Consider the following 27781-nt stretch of genomic DNA (forward strand, 5'->3'; position numbering starts at 1 on the left):
TAATCGATCAAACAAACAGGGTTTATGGCAGCGGGAGAGAGCTGTTGAACCCTGCCTAGCAGCTAATTAATGAGCTCATTAGGGAACAGAGCATGTGGGGAGAGAAGGGCAGCATTGCCTGCTGAGCCACGAGCTTCCAGATGTCCTGGGCTGAGCTTGGCCCGTGCAGGAGGCAGACTGTGGAGGCCTGGCTGGGTAGAGCCCCCTCCCCAGGCTCCCTGGGACTCAATCATTTAGGGCTGAACTTCCCGGAGAGTAGCTGGGGCTTCTTGGCTACACTGATTGAGGTGGTGAATCGGGGCAGGCGTGCACGCAGTTGTGGGCATGGGCATCAGCAGCTCAGTGTCGTGGCCCTGGCCTTGGGCTGTGTGCAGACAGCCCCCTTCTCAGAGAGCACCTGGGAAGAGGTGGTGTTGGGGAACCCGGGCTGGTCTAGGTCCCCCTGGAACAGGGCATCTGGAATATGTTTTCCCCGGCCGTGGAACTTTGGGGTTCTGCAGAGGGTGGGTTCCCTGGGCACCCTCAAGCCGCTAAGTAGACCTCCACCAGCCCCCCCACAGAGTGCATGCGGTAGAAGACGCCCAGGGGCAGGCCAAAATTGACGATGGTGAACCACGTCCGGTAGCCGTAGAAATCCTTTTCCAGCCCGTTCTCGAATTCCGGGTGGATGCCAAAAGCGGGCATCATCCAGAGCTGATGGAGAGAGGAGGGGGCGGCGTGGGGGAGGGGCTCTCCCATCCCCAAGGCACCCAGCTCAGGGGAGGCAGCCCCAGAACCTGCCGCCCCTCCAGCACATCCCCCACCCTAGCATTCCCTCACCCGTAGGCTTTCAGAGCCAGCCCCTCCCCGCCCAGATCCCCCTCGTCCTCACACCCCGGAAAGCCTCAGCCACCTCCTTGGCTTGCCTGGGGCACAGCCCAAATCCAGCTGGATCACGAGCCCCCAGGTGGCCACCACTACGGTACAACCTGCTCTATCACCTGGGCTCCCCTATGCCCTGATCTCAGTCACCTTACCCGTCCTGGGTTCATTCTTCCGCTAGTCACGACTCTGCCTGCTGCGTCCCTGCCCTGCCTTCTGTCCAAATTCTGCCCGTTCCTCAAGGTCCAGATCAAACTTCCACAAAGTCTCCCTTTGGGTCCGCACTTCCTTCTCTGGGCTCCTATCACAGCTTAGGGCCAAATTATTACTTATGCGCTGCCTGGACCAGAGGTTTCACCATCAGAGGCATTTTCAGCACAGTCATTATCAACGTGGCTCAGACAACCTGGAGTTGTCCCAAGAATGCCACTTGCAGGCTTTGGGAACGTGAGCACATCAAACAGCCTAAGCCTCAGTTTCCTCATCTGTTAAATAGGGACAGTAGTCGTGCCTGTTGCTTGGGGTCAGTGTGACGATTCAGCGAGATTCAAAAGTATCCCATGGAAAGGTGGGCTTGGGACCTAACAAGCACTGAGACACTAAGAAGCCATTGTTGACACCTTCCCCTAGAGATTCTTTAGAAAAACAGGTACTTTCTGATCTCTTCCTTTCACTTAAGTCAGTGGGCCATTAATTATTTGCTAATTCTCTGAGTGGTCCCCCTATGTCTCCCCAACTAAGCAGTAAGCTCCCCCAGAGCACGTAGCCACATGCTTGGCACATTCATTCATGCCAGACCCCTTGCAGGGAGCTGGAGGACACTCTCTACTCTCAAATAGCATCAACCTAGTTGGAAAGAGGCCTGCGTCCTCAACAAAGGTACAAGCTAGTTGCCCTTGGCACAGTCAATGCACAATGACTACACCTTGATCCATCCTTTCCTGAGTGAGGCTTTCTGGGGCTGCCTTGCCAGCTCCACTCGCATGCCTCTTGGCCCCACCACTCACTGTGATGTTACAGAGGATGAGGAAGAGTGAGATCTCCTTGAGGGCCCGCCGCTTCCAGTTGAGGTGGCTGTAGGAGTGGATGTAGGCCAATGAAGCCCGCCGCAGATCCTGGCCCAGCTCCAGCAGGGATCCCCTGCGGGGCGGCTCAGCCTCTCGCTTCCCAGCCAGGCTCTCGGGCGCTGCCTCCCAGAGTGGGCGCCGGTGTAGGCCCTCGATGATGAAGAGGTTCTGGGCTATGTGCTGCAGGATGAGCAGCAGCGAGTAGGCCAGGATGAGGCGGTTGAGCCCCTCGTGGGGGCGAGTGGCCACGATGGCCACGATGGAGAAGTAGGAGATGCCTATCTGGCCCAGGGCGGCGCCCATCAGCAGCATCACGTCCAGGCTGCGGGTGGGGTTCTTGAGAGTGTCCAGCTCTCGCTCCTCCAGCCCGTGGATGGCCGTGCCCGCCAGGCATGCCAGGCTCATGGCGGGCAGCACGGCTACATAGAAGGCGTAGTAGATGGTGAAATACTGGCGTGCGATGGCAGGGCCACTGGCTTGGATCTGGAAAAGCACGAAGACGCACACGCCTGCCACCAGTACCAGCAGGCCCAGCAGCGGCCCAAAGATGGCTCCGTGCAGGTGGAAGGGCGGGGTCCTGGGGTGGCCGTCTACGTGGGGTGCCAGGCGGCGGCCCACGTTCTTCCACATGACGAAGAGCACAGCACAGCAGATGAGGCAGTACTCGGTGCTGAAGGGGTAGAGCATCAGGTAGCCCTTCTGGAAGACCTTGCATATGGTGACATTGAGGCACAGACAGGTGTTGGTGTCGTTGCCTGGGAGGGGGCAGGGTGGGAGGGCACAGCTGTTCGGGTGGGCGGACCTTGCTCTGAGCAAACCAGCTGCACAAACCAACCCCCTTCACCTCCTGGAGAGCGGTGGAGGCGGAAGGGATCCAGCCACCCATTTCACAGATATGGAAACTGAGGCTCAGAGACAGAAATCAGAAATCACAGGCTGGTCATTCTTTGACAAAGGGGTCCTAGACCCCAGGTACCAAGCTTAGGTAAAGCATTTAACACATGATGTCTTTGATGCTTAATGTCACCTCCGCAGATTACCTGCTGAGCACAAGAGGAAACCTGTAACTTTATTTATTTATTTATTTTTAGGGCTGCACCTGCAGCATACGGAAGTTCCCAGGCTAGGGGTCGAATCGGAGCTGCAGTTGCCGGCTTACATCACAGCCACAGCCAGATCTGAGCCTCATCTGTAACCTACATCACAGTTCATGGCAACGCCAGATCCTTAACCCTCTGAGTGAGGCCAGGGATGGAACCCGTGTCCTCATGGAAACTAGTCAGTTTCATTACTGCCGAGCCACAGCAGGAACTCTGCAACCTGCAGCTTTATAATGGGAGGGCTGTACGGCTACACCTGGATGGTCAACAGCATCCACAGTGCGGTCCTCAGACCTCTTGCCTTGCGATGAGGTGCCTGTAAAGCACGCAGCAGCCCCTGTGGAATGCTAGTCCCCCAAATGCTTAACCTGAATCGAACCAATGCTTTGGGCCACACTTCCCCTTTCTAGGAAAAATAAGGGAGACAGGAGCAAGTCAAATGCCCCCACGAGGAAGCAACCCCTCAAATCTCAATGTCATTAGGGAAGAGACTTCACTGAACCACCAAAAGTACTGCATGTTTGAACAAACCATCTGGAAAAGACATTTCATGGGCCGATTGGAGAAAGTGAAATATAGGCTGATACAGAGGATGGGGATGGGAGTTCCCACTGTGGTGCAGCGGAAACGAATCCGACTAGGAACCATGAGGTTGCAGGTTCGATCCCCGGCCTCGCTCAGTGGGTTAAGGATCCGGCATTGCCATGAGCTGTGGCGTAGGTCGCAGATGTGGCTTGGACCCTTCGTTGTTGTGGCTGTGGTGTAGGCTGGCAGCTGTAGCTCCAATTGGTCCCCTAGCCTGGGAACCTCCATACGCCATGGGTGCAGCCCTAAAAAAAAAAAGAAAAAAAAAACAACAACAAAAAACAGAGGATGAGGATGATGTTAAAACATTTTGTTAGAAATTTTAACAGCATTGTGCTAATGTAGGAAAATATATTATTTCATTATTTTATTTTTGGCCACACCTGTGGTGTGTGGAAATTCCTGGGCCAGGGATCCAACACACGCCACAGCAGGGACAACCCTGGATCCTTAGGCCACTATACCACTAGGGAACTCTGGGGGAATATATTATTTTAAAGACATGCCTACTGAAATGTTTTGAGATTAAAGGCCACAATTTATATAATGTAAGTAACTCAGCAAAAATGTTGGAATAAATATGGCAAAATGTCAATATTTATTATGTCTTGGTGATGAGTATGTCCTGTTCTTTCACTCATCTGTATGTTTGAATTTTTTAATAATTAAAAAAATCCAGGGAGTTCCCGTCGTGGTGCAGCGGAAATGAATCTGACTAGAAACCAGGAGGTTGCAGGTTCGATCCCTGGCCTCGCTCAGTGGGTTAAGGATCTGGCATTGCCAGGAGCTGCGGTGTAGGTCGCAGATGTGGCTTGGATCCTGCGTTGCTGTAGCTGAGGTGTAGGCCGGCAGCTACAGCTCCAATTGGACCCCTAGCCTGGGAACCTCCATATGCCACAGGTACAGCCCTAAAAAGGACAAAAGACAAAAAACAACAATAACAAAAAATCCAGGCGTTCCCTGGTAACCTAGCAGTTAAGGATCTGGTGTTGTCACTGTTGTGGCTCAAGTTACTGTGGTGGTTTGGGTTTGATACTTAGCTCAGGAACTTCTGTGTGCCTTGAGTGTGGCCAAAAAAAAAAAACTTAAAAAAAATCTATGATGGAATTCCCCCTGTGGCGCAGCAGGATTTGCAGCATCTCTGCGGCGTTAGGATGTAGGTTCAATCCCCAGCCCAGCACATAGGGTTAAGGATCTGGCATTGCCACAGCTTCATTGTAGGTCACAATTTCGGATCGGATCTGATTCCTGGCCTGGGAACTTGCATATGCTGAGGGTGTGGCCATTAAAAAAAAACATGTCACTTACCAAAGCTTCTCTTTGTACAGCTCTTCTGAAAAGAGTATCTGGAGTATGAAGAATGCCCACGGTATACAGGCGTGCCGAGATTTATGCACTGGGTGTGTGAATGTGTGAGTGTGTGGCAAAGGCTTGGCTGTACACAGGTCAGGATGGTGATGCCACCTGAGGGGGTGCTGTATACATACAGGTGTGGCTGAATCTCACAGACAGCAACGTTCCCAGGTAGGTTTATGGGACATGAACTCTAAGGGCAGAATGTACCGGTAGGGCATTGCATACATGGAACAATCCGGAAGGTTCTTTCTCCCCAGAAATCTCCTGTTCCTCCTGATACGTCCAGGTACCAACCACTGTGTTGGGAAGACCTTCCTTTCAGTCTGGAAGGCTTTTTAGTTTCTTGCAAGTAAAATGCAAACACCAGGGGTGGGGTGCATACCTGGACTTATCAGTGAGTGGCCTGGCCAGGATTAGTAGCTGGCTTTACTGATAGCTAGATGGATGCCTGGAGCGGGGTTGCACAGTGCCAGCGCAGCATGGGTACCATTGGCAAATGTCAGTTTCTGTTTAGTTATGATCCGGCTCTACAGTTTGCTCCCAACTCTAGAGCCACTGAGCCTTACTCGGTTTTTTGCTGTTGTTGTTTTGGGGTTTTTTGCTTTTTAGGGCCACACCCCTGGCATATGGAAGTTCCCAGGCTAGGGGTCCAATCGAAGCTACAGCTACTGGCCTACACCACAGCCACAAGAACGGCAGATCCAAGCCTCATCTGTGATTTACACCACGGCTCACAGCCACACCAGACCCTCAACCCACTGAGTGAGGCCAGGGATCGAACCCACAACCTCATGGATCCTAACCGCTGAACTACGAAGGGAACTCCTGAGGGAGTGTAGCGTGTGTGGTGTGTGTGTGTGTGTGTGTGTGTGTGTGTGTGTGTGGTGTGCAGCCAGGGGTGGGTCCCCTTCGTACCTGAGAACTTCTTCATGAGGGTGTTGAGCTCGGACTCGATCTCGTGGTGCATGGAGTCATTGGTGACAGCCAGAAGCCACAGCAGCAGGTTCGTGGCCAGGGTCAGCATCAGGCCACACCTGGAGGAGGTGCGACACTCCGCCCACACAGCCTGGCGGGCTCCCTGGGGCTCCCACCTTCACCATCACGGCCTCAGGGGTGATGAGTCACTCCCAAAGCCAGGTCCTGTCCGCTATTAGCACTTCTGGAGGGACCTACACCCAGGGCCACCCTGCCCAGAGAAGCTGGGCGGGGGCGGGCACTCATGAGGGGCGGGGTTGGGAGGAGAGAAGGTGCCTGGATCTTACCTAGTGAAGTTGGTCTGGACCTGAACACAGTCCTTACAGTGTTTCCAGAGCACCCAGGTCTGAAAGACAAAGGGCCTTGAGCCCAGGGGCTGAGGTGGGATGCGGGTTGGCGCCGGGACCGTGGGGTGTGTGTTCTAGATGCTTGTGTGTATTTACAATGGAAGAGACAGTGGGGAAGCCAGGGTTAGATCAGAATCCTGACTCCACACTTTCCTTGCTGTGTGACTTTGGCCAGTGGCAAAACATCTCTGAGCCACAGTTTCCTTGGCTCTAAAACGGGACTAAGGAGGTCTCGTGTCTCAGCAGGTTAAGAACCAGACTAGTATCCATGAGGATGAAGGTTCAATCCCTGGCCTCGCTCAGAGTCTCAGCGGATCAAGGATGTAGCTTGGATCCAGGCTTGCTGTGGTTGTGGCTCTGATTTGACCCCTAGCCTGGGAACTTCCATATGCTGCAGGTGCGGCCCTAAGAAGAATAAAATAAAATAAAACGGGATTAAAATGGACTGCCTCTCAAGGGAATGCCCACTTATAGGAGCAGTAAAAAAGATGACGTAGGAGTACCCTGCTGGCTCAGCAGGTTAAGAATCTGATGTTTTCACTGCTGTGGCTCAGGTCGCTTCTGTGGTGTGGGTTCGATCCTGGCCCAGGCACTTCCGCCTGCCATGGGTGTGGCCAAAAAGAAAAAAAAAAAAGGAATAGTTCTGTGTATCTGGGGGCTGTAGATTTAGGTATACGCAGGTATGTACAGGCAGGTGTATCTATAGGTGTCTGTGTTCCAGTGGCATGGAGTGTGTGCCGAGGCAGATGCCTGTAGGTAGCGTGGCCGTGGGCACAGGGAGGCAGGTGTGGGGGGGGAGGGGCTGAGGTGAGTGAACGTACTCTGGGCCAGGTAGGTATCTGCTGATGGGGCTGCTTCTAGGCGTAAGTTGGGGTGCTTATGCACCCAGCATGGGGGTGGGAGAGGTCTGTCACCTGGACGCCCATGAAGATGATCTCGATGGCAGGGAAGATGAGCTCCAGCTGCGACTTGCAGTCACTGTGGCTGATGTCATAGCCCACGCGGAAGATGTTGAGGCAGATGGTGCAGCTGCCAAAGAGCACCAGGGAGCCTGGCGGGGCCAGGCGGCCATGGGCACCTGCGCTGGAAAGGGTCGTCCCTCGCCACCACCCCCCCACCCACCAGGTGACCCCATACTCACCCAGCACCCAGATGGGTCCCGCGTGAGGGTCCTGGTGGGGCACGGCGTGTGGCTGGCGGGTGGTGCCAGCGGTGTAGTAGAGGAGCCAGAGGAGGGACAGGGACTTCAGCGTGGCCAGCAGGATCCACACGTCGCCCAGTGTGATGGCCACGTTGTTGAAAATCATGCTGCAGATGAAGGCGCCGCCCAGGAACACCACGTTGAGGGCCAGGAGCCCCGAGAAGAGCTGCCCGGCCTTCTGGGCCTGCCGATCCCGCCGCAGCAGCAGTGAAAAATGCCTCACCAGCCAGGACTTCTGGACCGGTGGGGCAGGGGCCTTTGTCCCCTCAGCCCCCATGGCTGCTTGGCTCTCCTTGGCCGGGGTTTCGCCAGGCTCCTGTGCTTCTGGAGAGGCCACTGGTAGAGCTTCAGTAGGGGCTGGGGAGGGAGAAAGGGTTCTGGTTGGCTGCCAGGCTGATCTGGGCCCAGTTCCACTCCTGCCTCTAATGGCTGTGTGACCTAGGGTAAGCGAAGCAACCTCTCTGGTTGGGACATTGGAAATAACAGCAGCTGTTTCATCTACCTTTTTTTTTTTTAATTTTTAAAAAAATTTTTGGTTTTTTTAGGGCTGCACCCGAAGCCTGTAGAAGTTCCCAGGTTAGGAGTCGAATCAGTACTGTAGCTGCTGACCTACAACACAGCCACAGCAATGCTGGATCCTTCACCCACTGAGTGAGGCCAGGGATCAAACTCACGTCCTTGTGGATTCTAGTCAGGTTCATTACCACTGAGCCACAACGGGAACTCCTGCCCTATCTACCCTACAGGACCCAAGGTGGTTGGTTCAAACAGACCAGGGAATATGGAAGCCCTTTGTGCTCCACATAAATCCTGGAATTATTTCCACCGGCTTGAGGGGCACCTTCCCCTCACCCCCTCATCCTTCCCCCGCGCTTGATCCTAAGTTAGAATAATAATGTCTGTCCACTGGGCAGTTTCCAAGGCTGTGACTTTTTATTGCTAAAAGGCACTGCTCACTTTGGGGAGATCTAGGCTTCCTCTTTTGTTCTGACTGATTGGTTGGGTGGTCGCTGCCTGGGGTTTAAGAAGGACCCTGGGAGTTCCCGTCGTGGTGCAGTGGTTAACGAATCCGACTAGGAACCATGAGGTTGCGGGTTCGGTCCCTGCCCTTGCTCAGTGGGTTAAGGATTCGGCGTTGCCATGAGCTGTGGTGTAGGTTGCAGACGTGGCTCGGATCCCGCGTTGCTGTGGCTCTGGCGTAGGCCGGTGGCTCCAGCTCCGATTCAACCCCTAGCCTGGGAACCTCCATATGCCGCAGGAGCGGCCCAAGAAATAGCAACAACAACAACAACAACAACAACAACAAAAAGACAAAAGACACACACACACAAAAAAAGAAGGATCCTGAGGCTGAGTGTGGGCTTGGTGGGAAAGAATGCTCTGATGTGGGGCGTTCCTGTCATGGCGCAGTGGAAACGGATCCGACTAGGAACGGGTTCGATCCCTGGCCTCACTCAGTGGGTTAAGGATCCAGTGTTGCTGTGAGCTGCAGTGTAGGTTGCAGACAAGGCTCGGATCTGGAGTTGGTGTGGCTGTGGTGTAGGCTGGAAGCTGTAGCTCCAGCCTGGGAACCTCCATATGCTGTGGGGAAAAAAAGGATGCTCCGATCTGAAATAATACTCTATTATAGGTAATATAGGTGTGGGTAAGATTACTTTTAAAATATCTGTAAGATACCGCTGTTGCGGTAAATATTGGGCAGGTTGCACATGGAAGGCTGGCAGCTGTAGCTGCCCTTTTTATGGCCATACTTGCAGCATATGGAAGTTCCTGGGCTAGGGGTCAAATTGGAGCTGCAGCTGAGGTCTAGGTCACAGCCACAGCAGCATTGGATCTGAGCCGCATCTGCCACATACACCTTGGCTTGCAGCAACGCTGGATCCTTAACCCACTGAGAGAGGGATTGCACCGGCATCCTCATGGAGACTAGGTCGGGTCCTTAACCCACTGAATCCCAATGGGAACCCCCTCACTGTTATTCTTGCTTCAGTTCTGCCCCCTACCTTGTCCTGCCCCCTTGTCACACTCCAGACACCTGCTGCCCCCAAAATTCATCCAGTCCCAGCCAGAGGACTCCCTGTTTCTCCTGTGGGCCCACTCCTCCCGCCGTCACTCCTGCAGCCTGCTGTTCCTTCTGCCTCTCTTGCTGCGCTCCCCCAATGCTTTTGCCCATCGGTGCCACCAACCTTAGGCACCTCTCCTGGGAAGCCTTCTTCGCCTGGCTGGACAAGCCCCCCCGCCCCCAATTTGGCACAAGCATGAACTAAGCCAATATTTGCTGACTGACTCTGGCATTTTCTGGGGGAACTTTCAGCACCAGAAGCATGGACAGAGAACCTTCCCATCAAACCCTATGTACGCTGGCCCAGTGGAGACTTTCCGGGTGATCTTTGTCTTTCTTCCCAGGCTCCCCTGCCTAGGTTGAGCAAGACCCAAGCTCACAGGGACAACTCCCTGCTCGCTTTCTCCCAAATCTGACTGCCCCATCTCGCCTTCCCAGAATCCACCTGGAGGCAGGAGGATAGCCTAGTGATTAAGAGTCCAGATTCTGGCACGAACTACCTGTGTGACCGTGAACAAGCTTAGACTTTCCCGGCCCCAGTTTCTTCCTCTGTAAACAGACATACAACTATGGAATAGTACCTGCTGCAGGGTAGATGGTCAATAAAGATTTCTTGAAAGAGCAAACAAAGGAATTAACTTACCCGATGGAGATTTTTCAAAATTAAATGATTTGACACATGTACATACATATAGAGCCATGCCTGGCACACAGGAAGCCCTCAATTTATGTATTTCCTTCCTGTTCTGTCCAGGTCCTGGAGAGGCCGGAAAGGCTGGGATTATTGATGAATTTCAGGGGCAGGTGTTGATTGGACTGCAGGCCTAGAGAGGACACTGGAGGACAAGGTCCTATTCTCCAGGGTCCTCGCCTTGACTATCTTCCCCACCCCCACCCCCGGGGGGCCAAGCCTCCCTCGGCCGCTAGAGGGAGCTCTCAAAGTGGCGGACTCGTTCCTCGGTGGGGCAGGGTGTCCCGGTGGGCACCCAGGGTCACGAGAAGAGGGTGAGGGCTTCCAGATTGACTTGGAAGAATCCGCCACCCTCTGGCACGCCCCTGGGCGCGACGCCAGTCCAAGGGAGGGCCGGGACACCAAACTGGTTTGTAGGTCGCGATTAGAGGCAGGTGATGAAAGCTGCGGGGCCGTCGGGGCGCGGCGCGCCTGGACAGTTTCGAAGGAGGCTGCTGAGCACGGGCGGTGGGGGGGTGCTTCGGGCGAGATCTCTTTCCGAGCTACTCGAGTGACTGCGAAGCCTGAGACGGTCGCCACACGTAGGCCTCTGGGCGTCCAGGCAGCCCCAACCCCACCCTTTTTTCCGCTTCCGTCCGGGCTTTTTGCTTCTTTCCAGCTTCGGCGGCCCTTTTGACTGTGCGAGTTCAGTCCCGGCTAAGGCCAGGCGCGCCCCGCTGAACTCAGTGCGTCCCCAGTCCGCGGAAAGCAGATGGGGCGCAGAGCGGGGGCTGGGGTGGGGGACAGAGGGGGCAGAGGGGGGCTGGAGTTCAGGTCACCAGAGGTTGGCCTGTCTCTCGTCATCTCGCCCTCCCGCCCCAGTCCCTGCAGCCCCGAGTCTGTAAACCTGGCTTTGGGAGCGGAGGAAGTGTGAGCATCAAGGGTCGGCTGGCCCGGAAGGTTCCTCGGGGGTCCGAGGGCGCTCCGGGCCGGAAAGGCGCCGCGGGGGAGCCTTACCTGAGGCCGGGGCTGGCATCGCCGCAGGCTGACCACAGCAGCGCCGATCGTCCGTCCAGGTGAGGCCCCCGCGCTGGGAGGGATGCCCCCGATGCCCTTCCCCCGCACGACTGCGCAGCCGCCTCTTGGGCTCCGCGGCCCATTGATTTTTCTGTTGACTTTGGGGCTCTCATTAATCTTTCGTTAATTACCCCGCCGGGTGCTCCCCGGACGGTGCAGCCAATAGCGAGGCGGCTGGACAGGCGGGCAGGGCCAGAGGCGGTGCAGGCGCGCGGCGGCAGGGTCAGGGAACCCACCAGCAGGCCCACTTGCCACGTGGGGTGAGATGTCCTTAGGCCGCAGTAAAGGCCTTGAGGGTTCAGGCCACACTTTCCTCTGGCGGCCAAACAGGGAATGGATCCTCCCACACAGATCTGGGGTCCCTTTTCCTGTACCCCACCTTGCATCAGGCCTGGCTTTGCAGCAGTCTCTCTAACTCCCACGTGAACTTGGGGCAGAAGGCCAGTGGGGTGGGAAGGTGCCCCGCTCTGGCCCTCAACTTCCTGCAGCCTCTGAGACCTGCCCACCTCATTCTGCTGGTGGGTCCTGGCACATTTTCCTCGAAGTCCCCTGTGCCCCGGGAGCCACTGCTCCCTGAAAAATGTCATTTCTTCCTACCCCAGCCCCCACCTCTGCCTGTCCCCCCTTTCACCAGACTCCGCTGGCCACCAATTCCATCTCCTCTTCTAGCTGTTGGTGCCTCCTTCGTGCTCTCTCTGTGCACCATCTGATTTTCTGTCTCTCTCACTGCTAAGTCCATCTCTCTTTCCCCTTCCTTATTATTATTATTTTTTTTAAGATCAAGCTTTTATTTGAGGGGCTTTCCGAGAGGGTCAGAGGGCTGGGAGGACAATGAGATCCCACGTCCTCTGCCCCGCCAAGATCTCCCCCGCTTCGCAGTCACCCTGTCTCTACATCTTTGTAGACTAGAGGCACACAGGCTTTAGAGGAGTTGGGATGATGGGTAAGAGGAGACCCAGGGGGTGAGGATCTGTGCCACCCAACCCCTGTTAAGCTAGAGCAGCCGTGTCCTAAACTATGTTAGAACAGCCTATGTTATAGGCTTGGGTTCCTGAAATGTTTTTTTTTGTCTTTTCTAGGGCCGCACCTGTGGCATGTGGAGGTTCCCTGGCTAGGGGTCGAATCAGAGCTGTAGCCGCCAGCCTATGCCAGAACCATAGCACCCCCAGATCTGAGCCGCGTCTGCGACCTACACCACATCTCACGGCAACGCCAGATCCTTAACCCACTGAGTGAGGCCAGGGATCGAACCTGCAACCTCATGGTTCCTAGTCGGGTTCGTTAACCACTGAGCCACGACAGGAACTCCTGAAATGTTTTATTTGAGAGGGAAAAAGGGCTCTTATGCGTGAAAAAAAAAAAATGGAAAATGACTGTTCTTAGGCACTGGTTCCCTTTTGCTGTGTGGCTGTGGGCAAGTCATGTTAACATCTCTGGTCTCAGTTTTCTTCTTTGTAAAATGGTAGTTGGATTAGATCCGTCCTACCTAACCTTCCATGAGTTGTGGAACACATTAAAAAAAAAAGTCTATGTCACTTGAGGATGAAGGGAAGAGGATGGTGGCAGCCTGGGTACCCTGCCCAGCTCCTGGAAGCCACCCAGGTTCTAGTCTGTAACTAGTCTGTAATTCAGACGTGGCTCTGCGCCCCCCCCCCGAAGAGCTCGAGACCTGAGTATCTCCAGGGGAACCTGCAGCTTCTGCCCCAAGATCCCCTCCTGCGATCACCTTAGATGCGGCTGCTGAGACAAGAAATGGGGCACGGGTGGGGGAGGGGGAACATCAGGTTTATTGATTTCTAGCTCCAGGCAGCAGCACTGGCCAGGACACAGGACTGGGGTAGGGGTGCAGCCAGAGCCTAGGACACTTCCACATCTTGCCTGGTCCTAGAAACAGTGCAAGGAGAGGTCTTCCTCCCCCGTGGCCCCATGCCCCAGGGTCGTGCCAGGGTGGATGTGCGTGTCCTGACTGTGATTTAAAAATTCATCCCAGAGGAGTTCCCTGGCGGCCTTGTGGCTAAAGGATGCCGTGTTGTCACTGCTGCAGCTCAGGTCACGGCTGTAGTGCAGCTTCGATCCCTGGTCTGGGAACTTCTTCTTTTTTTTTTTTTAATGATTTTTTATATTTTTTCCATTATAGCTGGTTTTACATCAGCAATTTTTTTTTTTTTGGTCTTTTTGCTATTTCTTTGGGCTGCTCCCACAGCATATGGAGGTTCCCAGGCTAGGGGTCTAATCGGAGCTGTAGCCGCCAGCCTACACCACAGCCACAGCAACGCGGGATCCAAGCCGCGTCTGCAACCTGCACCACAGCTCACAGCAACGCCGGATCCTTAACCCACTGAGCAAAGGCAGGGACCGAACCCACAACCTCATGGTTCTTAGTCGGATTCGTTAAGCACTGCGCCACGACGGGAACTCCCTGGGAACTTCTGCATGCTGTAGGTGTGGCCAAAAAAATTCATCCTAGAAAAATAACTTTGCTGAAAATTCCACTCTGGGGCCAGCGGGGCATGGGTCGTTTCATGGCACCGTGACTGCTGCCTGGGGTTCCTTCCTGGGGGGTTTCTGGGTGGGTTCCTGAGCCGAGCCCCTCCTCCCCAGGTCTCTCCAGGGCTTCAGGACAGCACGTAGACCTCCACCAGGCTGGAGACCGCATGCATGCGGTAGAAGATGCCAAAAGGCAGGCAGATGTTGACGATGGCGGCCCAGAGGGAGTAGCCGTAGAAGTCCACCTCCACGGTGTTGCTGAAGTGAGGGCGGGTCCCGAAGGCGGACATGATCCACAGCTGTGGGGACAGAGGCGTGTCAGGACCTGGCCGCCCTGGCGCCTACGGCCCATCCTGTGGGCTTTGTGGGGGTTGAGGAGATGGGGGTCCCAGCCCCCTGGCTCGTGGACATCGAGGGCTGGGTGCTGCTGAGGGGGGACCTCCAGCATCTTGGGCAGAGCCTGGCACTCACTGGGGAGCTCAATAAATGTGCCCAACTGAACTTTCCCACCCCCCGGGGCTAGGGCTTCCCCTGTGATCACACCTCCCACCCTCAGTCTGGCCCACTTCTGGGTGGGGGGGAGGGGAGTTTCAACAGAAGGCCTGAGTTTGGAATCAATGGCTACACCAGGAGCTCTCTCCTGAGAGATGTTTGCAGGGTGGTGGTGGTGGGAGCAGAGAGACTCAGAGCAGGGGCAGGTCAGGATCCTGCCAGAAGGCTCTAGGAGCCCCTGCCTTCTAGCTCTGCCCCCCCCCTTCCAGGCTGGGAGGAGGTTGAAGCTGGAATCCTGCTTCATCTCTGGCTGTGCACTCCAGTGCTTCCAGGATGGGATCTCAGGCAAAGAACAAAGGCCTCTGGGCTAACGCCACTCCCCCAGCCCAAATTTGCCACATCTGTGGGCACATCACAGCCCAGATCTGAACCTGCTTCTGTCCTATAAAATGGAGGAGTCAGAGATGATGCTCTCAGAGGTGATCCGGGCTCAGATACCCGGAGCAAAAGCAGCCTTCCAGGGAACTCCCAGCCTGCAGGCTTGGCCTTGGGAGAAAGGGAAGGTGGGGCGGGGGCTGGAGGCCACACCAAAGGCAGCCCAAGACAAGGCAGGTGGTTTGAGGAATGGTGACCACCTTTTTTTTTTTTTTTTTAATAGGTTACCTGTAGGAGGGACAATATTCACAGGGCAGACTTCACCAAGAGTGCCCCTTGATTAGGGCATATATTTCATGTAGACCCCCCTGAGGTGCAGTCTCTCTGGAGGTGGTTCTATAGTGGGATATACCCGCACTAAGGCGATTTCTATATTTGGGGTGTCTTTCTGTTAAAGGTAACAGCTAAAAGCACTGTGTGGGGGTTTTTTGGGCTGTGTCCCAGGCATGTGGAAGTTCTCGGGCCACAGCAGTGACAATGCTAGGTCCTTAACCTACTGTGCCACAAGGGAACTCCTGAAAGGACTGTTTTTATATTGAGCAAAACTTATCTATTTGGGATGTACTCTCACACGTTTCTGTGTGAGAGATTTCACTCCAGGGGATTAAGTCTACACTGGGGCCCTTGTCTACTGGGTTGAAGCTCCACGGGGAGTATTTCTCTATGGGGATCCACTTTTAAGAAGGGTGTTCCCAGGAGTTCCCAGTGTGGCTCAGCAGTAAGGAACCTGACTAGCATCCATAAGGATGTGGGTTTGATCCCTGGCCTTGCTCAGTGGGTCAGGGATCCGGCGTTGCCATGAGCTGGGGTGCAGGTCACAGATGCAGCTCAGATCTCGCATTGCTGTGGCTGTGGCGGCAACTGCAGCTCTGATTTGACCCCTAGCCTGGGATCTTCCATATGCCTCGGGTGCGGCCCTAAAAAGCGCCCCCCCCAAAAAAAGAAGGGTATTCCTATACAGAATGTATATTTGTATTGCTAAGTCTGCTGCTATTCAGAGGCTTTTCTCTTAGAAAGGGGCTTTGCTGAATCATTGGGGAGGGGGCAGCAGTTGCGGATGGCCCCCTCCCGGCACCACTCACACTTATGCTGGTCTCTGCCACTTCCTCTTGCTGCTCCCATTAGATTATTCTAAGAAGCAGGCTGGTCACAAGTTCCCAGAAGCAGTCACACCTCCCATCTGGGAGTGAGGCCCCCCCCCCCCCCACGTCTCCCTCTCACCTCTTCCCAGCCCCCACAGCAGCAGCAGCGTTCCCTGGGTCCCCTCCACCCATTGCCTAGATGCCGGAATGCTGGAATTTCATTCTGTCCGTGTGCCCTAAGATGCTGTTTGCCAGGGGGACTGCCCCTGACCCTCTCCGAACCTGCCCCTTTCCTAGAGAGCCATGCACTGATGAGTAAGCTGGAGCAAGACAGAGGGGCCCGAGTGGAGGAACCTGAAACAGCATCTTTCCTCGGCCGTCTCTCCCCCGCAGCCCACCCCGCCTCCACCCAGTTACTCACGATGACGTTGCAGGGCAGGAGGAACAGAGCAATGTCCTTCAAGCACCGGCGTTTCCAGGGGCTCCTGGGAGCCACGATGCTGCCCACGGCTTCCTGTGGTCCTGCTGGGTTGGGCCCCACCAGCCTGGGGGTGGGTGGGCAGGTGGGCAAAGTGTGGAGGGCGTCGAGGTTGGTGAAGGTAAGGCCGTGGCAGGGCTCCTTGGGGGGAGTGGGGTGAGGCTCAGCCCCCGGGGGGCCGCGGTGGAGACTCTCAATGATGAACACATTCTGGAAGGTCTGCTGGGCGATCATGAGCAGTGCGTGGGCTAGGTTGAGAGCCGCCAGCAGGTCCCTGGGGGTGCCCACCACCACGGCCACGATGGAGTAGTAGGAGATGGCGTACTGGCCCAGGGCGGCCCCCATCAGCAGGGCCACGTCCAGGGTGCGCGTGGGATTCTTATGGTGGTCCATGGCCCGGCGATCAAATCGGTAGATGACCGAGCCGCTCAGGCTGACCAAGGTCATGAGCCCCAGACAGACGATGGTGAAGCTGTAGTAGATGACCAGGGCCTGCTGGGCGCGGCCCCTCTCCTCGCTCACCTGGACCTCGTAGATGATGAGGACGGCCAGCCCCACCACGAACAGCATCAGGCCCAGCACCGGGCCGGCAAAGAAGGTCTCCCGGAAGAGGCTGACCGAGGATGGGGTGTGGCTGTGGCCGTGGGTCGAGGAGGCCAGCAGCCTGCCCACGTTCTTCCACATGACATAGAGCATTGTGGAAGCAAAGAGGCTGTACTCAATGTTGAAGGGATACAGGTAGAAATACCCCTGCTGGAAGATCTGGCAGACGGCCGTGTTGCAGGAGCAGTCTCCACCGACGGTGCTGCCGGCACGCTCGACTGTGGAGAGAGGGGCACGGAGCTGCCCTCCCTCCCGTCTTCCCAGAGGCCCCCCAGATCCTCCCCCTTTGGAAAGATGGGGTTGCTCTCAATCGCCACCGAATCCCAAATGCCTACACCAGGCCTAGCACATTTGTTCACGCCGCAAGCATTTATTGAGCACCTACTATGTGCCAGATACTGTGGGACATGTTGGTAAACAATAGCCAGTGCTCGGAGGTCCCACTGTGGCTCAGCGGTAATGAGCCCGGCTAGTATCCATGAGGATGTGGGTTTGATCCCTGGCCTTGCTCAGTGCATTAAGGATCTGGCGTCACCATGAGCTGTGGTGTAGGTCGCAGACGAGGCTCGGATCTGGCGTTGCCGTGGCTGTGGTGTAAGCAGGCAGCTGTAGCTTCAGTTTGACCCCTAGCCTGGGAACTTCCATATGCCACAGGTTCAGTCCTAAAAAGACAAACAAATAAACAAACAAATAAACAATAACCAGTGCTCAATTTTAAAAAAATCTAGGAGTTTCCTGGTGGCGTAGCAGTTAAATATCTGGCATTGTCACTGCTAGGGCTTAGGTCACTGGCTGTGGTACGTGTTTTTTTGTTTTGTTTTTTGCCAGCCTACACCACAGCCACAGCAATGCCAGATCCCAGCCACATCGGCAATCCATGCTGTAACGCAGATCCAAGCCGTGCCTGAGACCTACACCGCAGCTCATGACGACCCTGGATCCTCAACCCACTAAGCGAGGCCAGTGGTCAAATCTGCATCCTCATAGATACCATGCTGGGTTCCTGACCCACTGAGCCACAACTGGAACTCCTGTGGCCTGAGCTGGATCTCCGGCCTGGGAACTTCTGCATGCCTCAGACATGGCCAACAAACAAACAAGACAAACAAGCCTGAACGGCAGAGCTGCACCTTTTATCCTATCCTATTCCTTCAGGAAAACACTCCCAAGCCTTCTCCCACCAGTAATGATGCCTGGCTGCCCAAGATAGGCGAGGCTCTGGTCCCGATAGAAGGCGGCCCTTTGGCGACCGCTGAAATTCAAGCTTCCTCACGGCTCTCCCCAGCATCCAACTCAGCCTGAAAGCAGCTGCTGTCCCCAGATCTCACCCGCGACCTCCCATCACTCTGGTTTGTACGGTACCCGTAGGAATGCCCACCTGCATCCAGACTGTGCCCTGTGGGATACCTCGGGCCACGGCGATCCTCTCTTGATCCCCGGAACTACCCCAGCTGCTGTTCCAGAAGGAGGAACTGAGGTGACTCACCCCTGAGGCACGGTCCTCTCCAGGGTGCCTCTCTGTGCCCCTGCAGCCCCAACGAGTTACGTTGGCCACCTCCTTGGGTTGGATTTAACCATCCGCAGGGACCCTCTGTCTGTGGAGGGTGGCCCCTTGTCAGTCCTTCTGGGCCAGGGTCTCCTGAAGACCTGGATCCCTGCTTTCCATTCCTGGACCCTCCCGTACTGGGTGTGTGTGTGTCTTCAGGTGAGGTCCAGATGGACTTGGCCGTCTAGTCTGATCCTGGCAGGGTGGTGGTGGTGGGGGAGCTCTAGAGAAGACCGGAGAACTGTGGGCCTATACTTCTTCAGTATAGCATATGGGCTCAAAGCAAAGATGGATCTTAACACCAGTTCTTCCGTTTCAAGCTCTGTGACCTTTGGCAAGCTACGTAACCTCTCTATGCCTTAGTTTCCGCATCTGTAAAATGGGACTATCAATAGTACCTATCTCACAGGGTGGTGGCAAGCATTAAGCGAGATAGTATTTAAGACACTTAGCACAGCGCCTGATGTCAAGAACTCTGTGAACTTCCCTATTGTCATTGCGATGGTATTTCTCCCTTCTCCTGGCCGGGCACTCCTGTCTGATTCCACGCTTCCACCACTGAGCCTCACTGCCTCCCTTCCCCTCTCTCCAGCTTCATCCCTCACCCCTTCTTCCTGGAGCATAAATCCCTCCTTTGGTTGGGATGGAGACCTGGACAGTGGGGCCAAAGCTGTACTGTCCAGGATGAGACAATGCCTCCTTGTACTCTTCCTCCTGGGTCACTTGCACCTAGATGTCTTCAGAGCTGTAGCCTGGAGCAGGAGGAGGCCCCTGACTTTCACCTTTGCCTCCATGCCCTCCCCAATCCACAGAGCACCCAGCCCAAGGCTTGGCTGCCCTGGAGCCAGAGTTAATCTGAAATGAGAGCACTCACGGTCCAGAGCAAGGCGGGTGTGGCTGGTGCTGCTGTTAGAATCGCTGTAGGAGTGCGCCTGGTGCACGGATTCATCCACCACGGCCGCCATCCAGATGGCCAGGTTGGTGGTGATGGTGAACATGAGGCCACATCTGTTTTAGGGGTGGGGGGTGGGGAGACCCATGAGGGTCTTCGGCTGACCTTGGGTCCCTGGCAAGGTGGAGGGTTGGGGAGGCTACACTGGGAGAAGGAGCTGAGACGCAAGAAAGTAGTCAGGTCCCTGTGTGAGCAGGGAGGCTGGGTTTGGAAGGAACATTGAGCCTGGCTGGGCTGCCTCCTAGGAGAGGGCTGGGAGTCGGGGTCCAGGCCACTGCTGCTCCCTCCCATAGGGGAAAGGACATTTGCACACTACACCTGCCATACCACGCATGCACACACCCACATATACACACACGTACACAAGGTGGTGGAAATCAGGCTGACAAAGCCAGGGGGCCTTGGCTGAAAGCCCACCTGGGGGCTGAAAGAGGACCCACGCCCCAGGTTTGGAAGCGCTCATTTCATGCCAGGGGAGCCTGGCACCTGGGCGTGACCATCGGGCTGTGGAGCAGGTACTCACCGAGTCAGATCCAGATGGGTGTGAATGCAGTCTTTAGCGGAGACCCAGAGGAAGTAAGTCTGTGTCGAGAGAGGGTGGTGGGGTCATCTACTCTGCAGACAGGCTCAACCCTGGAGTGCCCTGTTCTCACCTGGCACCTCCTCAAGAGCCCTCCTGCTACCCGGTCAAGTTTATTTCAGCTTTACAAACAGAGACATAAGCCTTCTCTTTTCCCAGTCTAAAATAGCCCTCTGTCCTTTAAAAGTTTGCAAAATGTCACTTGGAAATGCTCCGGTCGTGGGGTTTGTTTTCTCCTTCCTTGCAGGATGGAGGAAATGGAGTTTTGACTGCCTAGATCCCTGCTTTCCATTCCTGCCTCAGACTAGGAGGGAGGAAGAATCTCAGGGGGCTCTCATCTTTCTTTGACGGCATCCCTGACCCATCCTCATCCTTTCTTGCCCTGTATCTTTTGCTGTCCTGGCTCTCACCTGGCTGCCCACACATCTTTGCTGTCATGTTTGTTGACGTTGGTGTATCTGTATTCCAGTTTTCCTGAGTATTCTTCAGATTCATAAAGTGCAAAACTAAAACTACATAGGAGTTGCCTTTGTGGTTTAGGGGAAACGAATCTGACTAGTATCCATGAGGATGCAGGTTCGATCCCTGGCCTCGCTCAGTGGGTTAAGGATCTGGCCTTGCTGTGAGCTGGGGTGTAGGTCACAGACCCAGGCCCGGCTCGGATCCTGTGTTTCTGTGGTTGTGGTGTAGGTGGGTAGCTACAGCTCTGATTCGACCCCTAGCCTGGGAACCTCCATATGCCATGGGTGTGGCCCTAAAAAGACAAAACCCCAAAGAACTAAAACTACGTAAATACCCAAGTCATAAATGTAAAATTTAAAAACTGGACAGCAGGGATAATGTTTTGGGAGAGGGAACCATACATGGACATTCTGGGCAGAGGTTTTTTTCTGGTCCCGTGTGAGACCAGTCCTGCCTTAGCTCAATCAGAAGATTTTTCCAAGTGTTATGTACACGAAAATAAAAACTTGAACTTGTCTGAAAAAATCCCACGTGCAGGATGCCCTTCTTCCTGAACAAATACAGAATAGAGGGGACATGGTGGAGGCCAAACCGGCCGTGCCCACAGCAGGACCCTGAGCTGAGGCCGGTGCCCTCCAAGGGCATCCAGGGAGGGCAGGCCAAGTTCTAGGAGACAGAGAAGCTTCCACAACCCATAGTTCCCAGGTGTTAACTACTGAAACTGCTGAAGTTGAAATGAAATCGCAGGGCCCACATGTAAGCACTCATACTTGGCTCTTACGTCCTGTACCAAGTGCTTCCAGGTTTATGGACTCATATGCTCTGCACTGTGGGCCTATCCCCACCTTCACGGACTGCTCAGCGCTGAAGAGGAGTTGAGCTCAGGTCTCCTGCCCCCAGGCCAGGTGTTGGCTCCCTTCCACTCCAGGACACTCTTCCCACCCACCTGGACAATGACAAACACAGCCTGGGTGAGAGGGTGCAGGATCTTGATGGCTGACTGGCACTCAAAGAAACTGGAGTAGTAGCCGGTCTTGAAGACATCCATGACCAGAGTGCAGATCCCAAACAGCACCAGCCCACCTAGGAATGAGGGGTGGGAGGGTGCGGATCAGAGAGGCCGGAGAGAGGGCTTCCAGATTTGAGCATGGCTGGCTAGGTAGTTGGATGGTTGGGCGGATGGACGGATGGACAGCGGGATGCTGAATGGGGGAACGGAAGGATGAGCACAGGATTGAGTGGGTGGATGGACGGATGTCCTTTGGAGCCCCTATCTCTTTAGGGCTGCATAGACAAGGGGAAGGGCCTTCCGTAGGCTCTTTCGATGGCAGCTGACATCTGTTTTCTGCTCTCCATCAAAGTCTCTCCATGACCACCTTCTTTCAATCTTTAGACGGGGCAGAGAAATTCCTCTCCGTCCCTCAGCCCTCTTCCAGACTCTTTCCCTTCCTTTTCTCCTTCAGCACAGCCCACCTCATCCTAAGACACATCTGGTCCTCCCGGGAGGGAACTTCTCATCGGTCTACCTAGGGCACCCAGCAATTCCTCCGAGAGCCTCCGCCTCCAGCTCTGCGCCTGGCCCACCCCACTTCCATCTCCACCTCCCCAGGCACCTCGGAGCCAGATGGGACCTGCGTGTGAGTCCCGATAGGGGACAGAGTCAGGGCTGCGCACGGTGCGAAGGAGGTAGAAGAGGATCCAGAGCCCCGCCAGCAGCATCATGGCGGTGAGCAGCGCGAACACGTCGGTGTCATACACGGCCACCTTGTTGAAGGCGCCGCCGCTGATGAGCGTGCAGGCGATAAGCAGCACGTTCACGGCCAGCAGCACGGACAGCAAGCGGCCGCCCTTCTTCCACACCTCGCGGGGGCCCGCCCGCAGCGCCGGCGGGCTCTCCTTGGGGCCGGTGGGCAGCTCGTCGGACATGGCAAAAGGCGACTGGAGGAGTTTGCAGTGGTCACTGTGGGGGAGAATGGACAGGACCCCAGGTCAGCCCCGAGGGCTCTCCTTCCTCCATCTTATCCCTAGATTTGTGAACCGGGGAGCTTCCCCGGGAGGGTGGGGGCTGCGGGTGGAGGAGGAAGCACTGGAGATGGGGAAGAGAAGAGCCAGTCGTGCAGTTCTCTTGATCGAGGGCAGAAAAGGAAAAGGGGCTGCAGCCCCGTCGGACCCCATCCAATGGCCCATTCCCCAAATCCGTGGACCGTATAGCCCAGGACACCTACCTGGCTGGGCCGAGAGCCCGCACTGAGCTTGGGGTCAGGGGGCGGGGAGCTTGTCCTCTCTCTCACGCCGGGCTGGATGGACGCTTTATACAGGGGAGGGCAGGGTGATTTACAGCCGCGGGAGCTCAGCTCCATAAACCTCTCAGTCCCGCTCACATGATCCATCTTTTTTCCGAGCTGAATTTAGGGAAGAGAGCACGGGAGCCAGATAAGGTGAGATTTATATTTACCCATTAAGAGGCGCCCCCTCCCTCGCGGCCCTGTCACCTCGGCGCATCCCGGCTCGGGCGCGGCCCTGCACTGCGGCACCCAGAGGGCACCCCACCCCCCGCGCCCACCGCGCCCTGGCGCCCCGCGATCTCGACACCCAGAGTCCTGAGAGGTGATGCTCAAGAGACGCCCCAAGGGCCGGAAGGCACCCAGACGCCCTCCCAGCCATGGTGGCCCTATACCTTTGTGGTCCTCCGTTGCTGCCCCAAGATCAAGACCCCGTGGTCCCTTTCCCCGACACCTTCGCGGTGGTCGAAGTTCTCTCTTCCTCTGTCCCTTCCCCCGTCCCAGTTCCGCTGGATGCTACGAAGTGGGACTTGGATACGAAGTTCTCGCCCAGTCCTCTAGCGCCCCCTGCTGGAACGCGGCCGGCCCATCTCGCGCGAACGAGCCGACCGAATCCAGATCGCTGACCGTCTGGCAGTCGGTTCTCATAACCCTCTTAGGCCCACTGTCCTGGGGGTCAGGGCTGTCTTCAGACACCCCTCCCAGCCCTTAGCTCGTTCCCTTGACGGATGGAGACATTGGGGGCTGCAGCACGGGGACTCTAGTGAGGACAGCGTGGGGACTGTCCCCAGACCCGGCCTCACGTGGCGGGACGCTGGAGTGGGCACTTTTGGACAGAGGCAGGGCCCTGTGCGCTTGGGAGCAGGTCACTGCGGCGCGCTCGGGAGCAGGGTGTTTAGGACCCAGGGGCAGCCCGGGGCGGCCCTCTGGGCAGCGGGAGATCCTCCCCCACCTTCCCTGCCGGGTGAGTGGCTCAGATGTCCGAGTAGCAGTAGCGGGTGGCTCTGGCGCTCCGCATTTCTGTCTGCGGAGGCGGGGGCTGGCGGCCCTGGCCCCTGCCCGGCCCCCTCCCCTAACCCCATGCCTCAACTCTAACCCTACTGCCCTCCCCCGCGGGGGGCATTTCCCCGGTGTCCCCGGAGGTCCGTCCCGTCCCGTCCAAGTCAGGAGCCATGAATGACCAGTACCACCGGGCGGCTCGGGATGGCTACCTGGAACTCCTCAAGGAGGCCACCAGGAAGGAGCTGAACGCCCCCGACGAGGATGGCATGACCCCCACCCTCTGGGCTGCATACCACGGCAATCTGGAGTCCCTGCGGCTCATCGTGAGCCGAGGGTGAGTAGTCCTGTCCTCGCCCCAGCGCCGCGGGGGGAGGGAGGGGGGAGGGCTAAGAGAGCCTCAAGGCTGCTCTGGGCCCCTGAGACCCCCACCCAAATCCAGGGCATCTTTCCTTCCTCCTCTGAGCCAACCTGTCCCTATGACAGACCCTAAGGCAGAGCCTTGGAGATGGCAAGTGTGCGAGGGGGAAACAGGCCGAGGCCTGTGGCATTTGTGACCTGGATGTAGGGCTAGGAGGAGAGGGGCTGGGACTTGGGGGTCCATGACTGTGGGAGGGGCTTCAGAGTGAGGGAAGATGGGAGGGATCTCCTGGGTGGGTAGCCAGCCCCTGGAAGCAGAGTGAGGGGCATCGTGGGAACGAGAGAGAAGAGGCAGAAGCCTCAAAGGGGCCCTGAAGTGGGGCTGGGGAAGGAGAAGCTCTTCACTGCCCACCCCCCAGCCTGGGGTCCAAGGGGCCCCCCTGCCAGAGGCCCCCTCCCCCCCCCCACACACACACTGGATTTCACACAGCTCCCTCCCTGCTCATTCCTGGGATTTATGGGCACTGTCCACAGTACCAAATGTCACTCAGTTCAGCCCCTCCATTAACTCCCTCTGTGCCCCTCCCCCACTACAGGCTCCCTCTCCCCTCCCCCCAGTTGTCCAGGGCGAGGAATGGGCATTGAATCCAGGAATCAGGGTCAGGGAAGGGGTTTGGAAGTAGCAGTTGAGGAAGACGGGGTCCAGGGCCACTGACCTGGGCTCCCTAGGGCTGAATGACACTGGGGACCACTCTGCCAGCCCCAGCAGTTTAATTAAGAGAACTCAGGTTGACCTGGACACCAGGGTGGCCGGGACAGGGAAAAGGCGTGTAAGAGATGGCCCCAGGAGGGTTAACATGAACACCTCAGGCCCTGGGAAATCATGGTGGAGGGACAGGGGCCCAGCTGGCCCTGGTGCCAGGCCTGTGGCTTGAGCAGGTAGTGGGTGGGGACCCCCCTCTTATCCTCCCTCCGTGGCTGCTCCCCAGACCCAGCAGCGGGTGGGAGCAGCCCCTAAGACAAGGCAGCAGAGCCACGTTCCAAGAGGCCAAGACTGGCTCCCGTCCATGCCAAGAGGGCACACAGGGATCCTGCCGTCCTGCTCCCCCCTCAGAGAGGTTTATAGAAGGAGGGAAAGAAGGAGCCCCTTGCTGCACCAAACCCCACAACTCCTGCACAGGGCAAGGGTTGGTGCTTGATGGGGAGTGGGCCAGATGCCCAGCAGCTCTGGTCCATGTGGTCCTGAAAGACATGAAAACCAGTAAGGGCAATGAGGAGGGGGATGCAGGGGGAGGTGCTTGAGACAAAGAACTGATTCTTCCTCCAGCCCTTGCAGGGCGGCCTCCTCATTAGCGTGGGGCTGAGGGCCTGAGCTAGGCCCCTGAGGGAGGGGTGAGTTGGAGGAGCCAGCGGGAGCATGTGCAAGGGGGGAGGGGCCAGTCTGGGGATGAGGGTGTTGGAGGGGGCTGTGTGGGTCCCCTGGACAGGTCCAAGACTGTCTGCCTGGCAGAACTCCCAAAGATGGGCGCCCCCCAGACCGGAGGGCAGCTGGGCCCAGGTTACAGCTGCCCTTCCCCTCTGCTCCAGTCCTGGCTGCCCCCACGCTCCCCTCCTGGCCCAGGCCAAGACCCAACACCTGCTCTCATACGCGGCCTTGCCAGGCCTGGCCCTGCTCCCTGCAGACGTGGCCGTGCCCGCCGACACGCGGGCGCACACCCTCACACACTCAGCCAGGGCTCAGGCCCAGCACGCATTATGCTCTCATTCGCTTTTACTGTCACTGCTGCACTGACAGCCACACGCACCACCACGTCTAACTGGAGACCCACACTCGGCCCTGGCCCGCCACCTCTCTGGGCCAGCTCCCCGCTGGGCCCCATGAATAATTCACTCCTTTCTCTCGGGGCATCAAATATTTATCCCCTGAGATTCCCAGCCCTCAGTTCTCTAGGGGAAGGCCCCGCCCTGGCCACGCCTTCTCTGTCGCCCCGCCCCCTGCGTGCCTGGGCCGTCTTTAACCCTGGGCCCACTGGAGGTGCGGCCGGTGGCCCCCTGCGCGTCTCCTGGAGTCAGAGGACAGTGCCCAGCCCATCGAGTCCCCCTGGTGTGCCAGCGGGGAAGCTCGACCAGGCTGGGCGCTCCCCACACCTGCAGCCAGTGCCAACAGCCAGCCTGAGCTCGTGATGGCTCATCACCCCTCTCTGCGTGTCATCCTGCAGGGGTGACCCGGACAAGTGTGACATCTGGGGCAATACGCCCCTGCACCTGGCAGCCTCCAATGGCCACCTGCACTGCCTCTCCTTCCTGGTGTCCTTCGGGGCCAACATCTGGTGCCTGGACAACGACTACCACACGCCGCTGGACATGGGCGCCATGAAGGGCCACATGGAGTGCGTGCGCTACCTGGACTCCATCGCCGCCAAGCAGAGCAGCCTCAACCCCAAGCTGGTGGGCAAGCTGAAGGACAAGGCCTTCCGCGAGGCGGAGCGGCGCATCCGCGAGTGCGCCAAGATGCAGCGCAAGCACCACGAGCGCATGGAGCGGCGCTACCGGCGCGAGCTGGCCGAGCGCTCGGACACGCTCAGCTTCTCCAGCCTCACGTCCAGCACCCTGAGCCGCCGGCTGCAGCACCTGGCGCTGGGCAGCCACGTGCCCTACTCGCAGGCCACGCTGCACGGCACCGCCAAGGGCAAGACCAAGATCCAGCGGAAGCTGGAGCGGCGCAAGCAGGGCGGCGAGGGCACCTTCAAGATCTCCGAGGACGGCCGCAAGAGCGTGCGCTCGCTCTCGGGCCTGCAGCTGGGCAGCGACGTGATGTTCGTGCGCCCGGGCACCTACGCCAACCCCAAGGAGTGGGGCCGCGCCCCGCTCCGGGACATGTTCCTCTCTGATGAGGACAGCGTCTCCCGTGCCACACTGGCGGCCGAGCCTGCGCACTCGGAGGTCAGCACCGACTCAGGCCACGACTCCCTGTTTACCCGCCCGGGCCTGGGCACCATGGTGTTCCGCAGGAACTACCTGAGCAGCGGGCTGCATGGGCTGGGCCGCGAGGACGCGGCGCTGGACGGCGGGGGCACGCCGCGGGCTCGGCTGCAGAGCTCCCCCAGCCTGGACGACGACAGCCTGGGCAGTGCCAACAGCCTGCAGGATCGCAGCTGTGGGGAGGAGCTGCCCTGGGACGAGCTGGACTTGGGCCTGGATGAGGACCTGGAGCCCGAGACGAGCCCGCTGGAGACCTTCCTGGCCTCCCTGCGCATGGAGGACTTCACCCCCCTCCTGCGGCAGGAGAAGATCGACCTCGAGGCGCTCATGCTGTGCTCCGACCTCGACCTCCGCAGCATCAGCGTCCCCCTGGGGCCCCGCAAGAAGATCATGGGGGCCGTGCGGAGGCGGAGGCAGACGCTGGAGCGCCCGCCGGCCCTGGAGGACACGGAGTTGTGAGTGATGGGAAGATAGGGGCTGCAAGGCCCTGGGGTGGGGGGCATCTGCCTTTTGGGGAGTTGAGGGGGGGGGTAATATCTAGGTCGCCATCAGTAGCATTGCAAGAGTGCCTTTTTTTTTTTTTTTTTTTTTTTTAAACGCTGCCCCTGCGGCATATGGAAGTTCCCAGGCTAGGGATCTAATGGGAGCTACAGCTGCCAGCCTGTGCCACAGCCCCTGCAACACTGGATCTGAGCTGCTACCACTGCAGCTCATGGCAATGCAGGAGCCTTAACCCACTG

The 27781-nt window shown here is 57.2% G+C and overlaps 3 protein-coding genes across 3 annotated transcripts; 1 reads left to right on the top strand and 2 right to left on the bottom strand.

Moving 5' to 3' along the window:
* Positions 1-84: 84 nt before the first annotated feature.
* On the bottom strand, positions 85-9547 carry OTOP3 (otopetrin 3). The gene is made up of 7 exons (XM_047758700.1): positions 9496-9547; positions 7433-7930; positions 7206-7342; positions 6232-6290; positions 5885-6003; positions 1869-2683; positions 85-693 (listed from the first exon to the last, which is right to left on the bottom strand). Exons 1-7 carry the CDS (start codon positions 9545-9547, stop codon positions 523-525), a joined length of 1851 nt encoding a protein of 616 aa, XP_047614656.1. The 3' UTR covers positions 85-522.
* Positions 9548-13716: 4169 nt separating this feature from the next.
* OTOP2 (otopetrin 2) lies at positions 13717-22344 on the bottom strand. The gene is made up of 6 exons (XM_047757640.1): positions 22032-22344; positions 21365-21501; positions 19900-19958; positions 19299-19432; positions 16219-17096; positions 13717-14087 (listed from the first exon to the last, which is right to left on the bottom strand). Exons 1-6 carry the CDS (start codon positions 22342-22344, stop codon positions 13917-13919), a joined length of 1692 nt encoding a protein of 563 aa, XP_047613596.1. The 3' UTR covers positions 13717-13916.
* A 730-nt stretch (positions 22345-23074) lies between these two features.
* Positions 23075-27500, top strand: USH1G (USH1 protein network component sans). Its single transcript, XM_047757620.1, has 2 exons — positions 23075-24036; positions 26279-27500. The coding sequence occupies exons 1-2, from the start codon at positions 23873-23875 to the stop codon at positions 27498-27500; spliced, it is 1386 nt and encodes a 461-aa protein (XP_047613576.1). The 5' UTR covers positions 23075-23872.
* The last annotated feature ends 281 nt before the right edge of the window (positions 27501-27781 follow it).

This window comes from Phacochoerus africanus, chromosome 14 (genome assembly GCF_016906955.1).
Source record: "Phacochoerus africanus isolate WHEZ1 chromosome 14, ROS_Pafr_v1, whole genome shotgun sequence".
NCBI classification, from domain to species: Eukaryota; Metazoa; Chordata; class Mammalia; order Artiodactyla; family Suidae; genus Phacochoerus; species Phacochoerus africanus.

Excerpts from the sequence above, each read along its gene's own strand:
- OTOP3 (XM_047758700.1), bottom strand. The coding sequence starts at position 9,547 with ATGAATTTTGGGGGCAGCAGGTGTCTGGAGTGTGACAAGGGGGCAGGA. Across the intron at positions 7,931-9,495 it reads TGACAAGGGGGCAGGACAAG|GTCACACAGCCATTAGAGGC; the intron begins GTAGGGGGCAGA and ends CGCTTACCCTAG. Across the intron at positions 6,004-6,231 it reads GTCCAGACCAACTTCACTAG|GTGTGGCCTGATGCTGACCC; the intron begins GTAAGATCCAGG and ends CACCTCCTCCAG.
- OTOP2 (XM_047757640.1), bottom strand. The coding sequence starts at position 22,344 with ATGTCCGACGAGCTGCCCACCGGCCCCAAGGAGAGCCCGCCGGCGCTG. Across the intron at positions 17,097-19,298 it reads CACCCGCCTTGCTCTGGACC|TCGAGCGTGCCGGCAGCACC; the intron begins GTGAGTGCTCTC and ends CTCTCTCCACAG. Across the intron at positions 14,088-16,218 it reads TCCTGCCCTGCAACGTCATC|CTGTGGATCATGTCCGCCTT; the intron begins GTGAGTAACTGG and ends CTGTCCCCACAG.
- USH1G (XM_047757620.1), top strand. The coding sequence starts at position 23,873 with ATGAATGACCAGTACCACCGGGCGGCTCGGGATGGCTACCTGGAACTC. Across the intron at positions 24,037-26,278 it reads CGGCTCATCGTGAGCCGAGG|GGGTGACCCGGACAAGTGTG; the intron begins GTGAGTAGTCCT and ends GTCATCCTGCAG.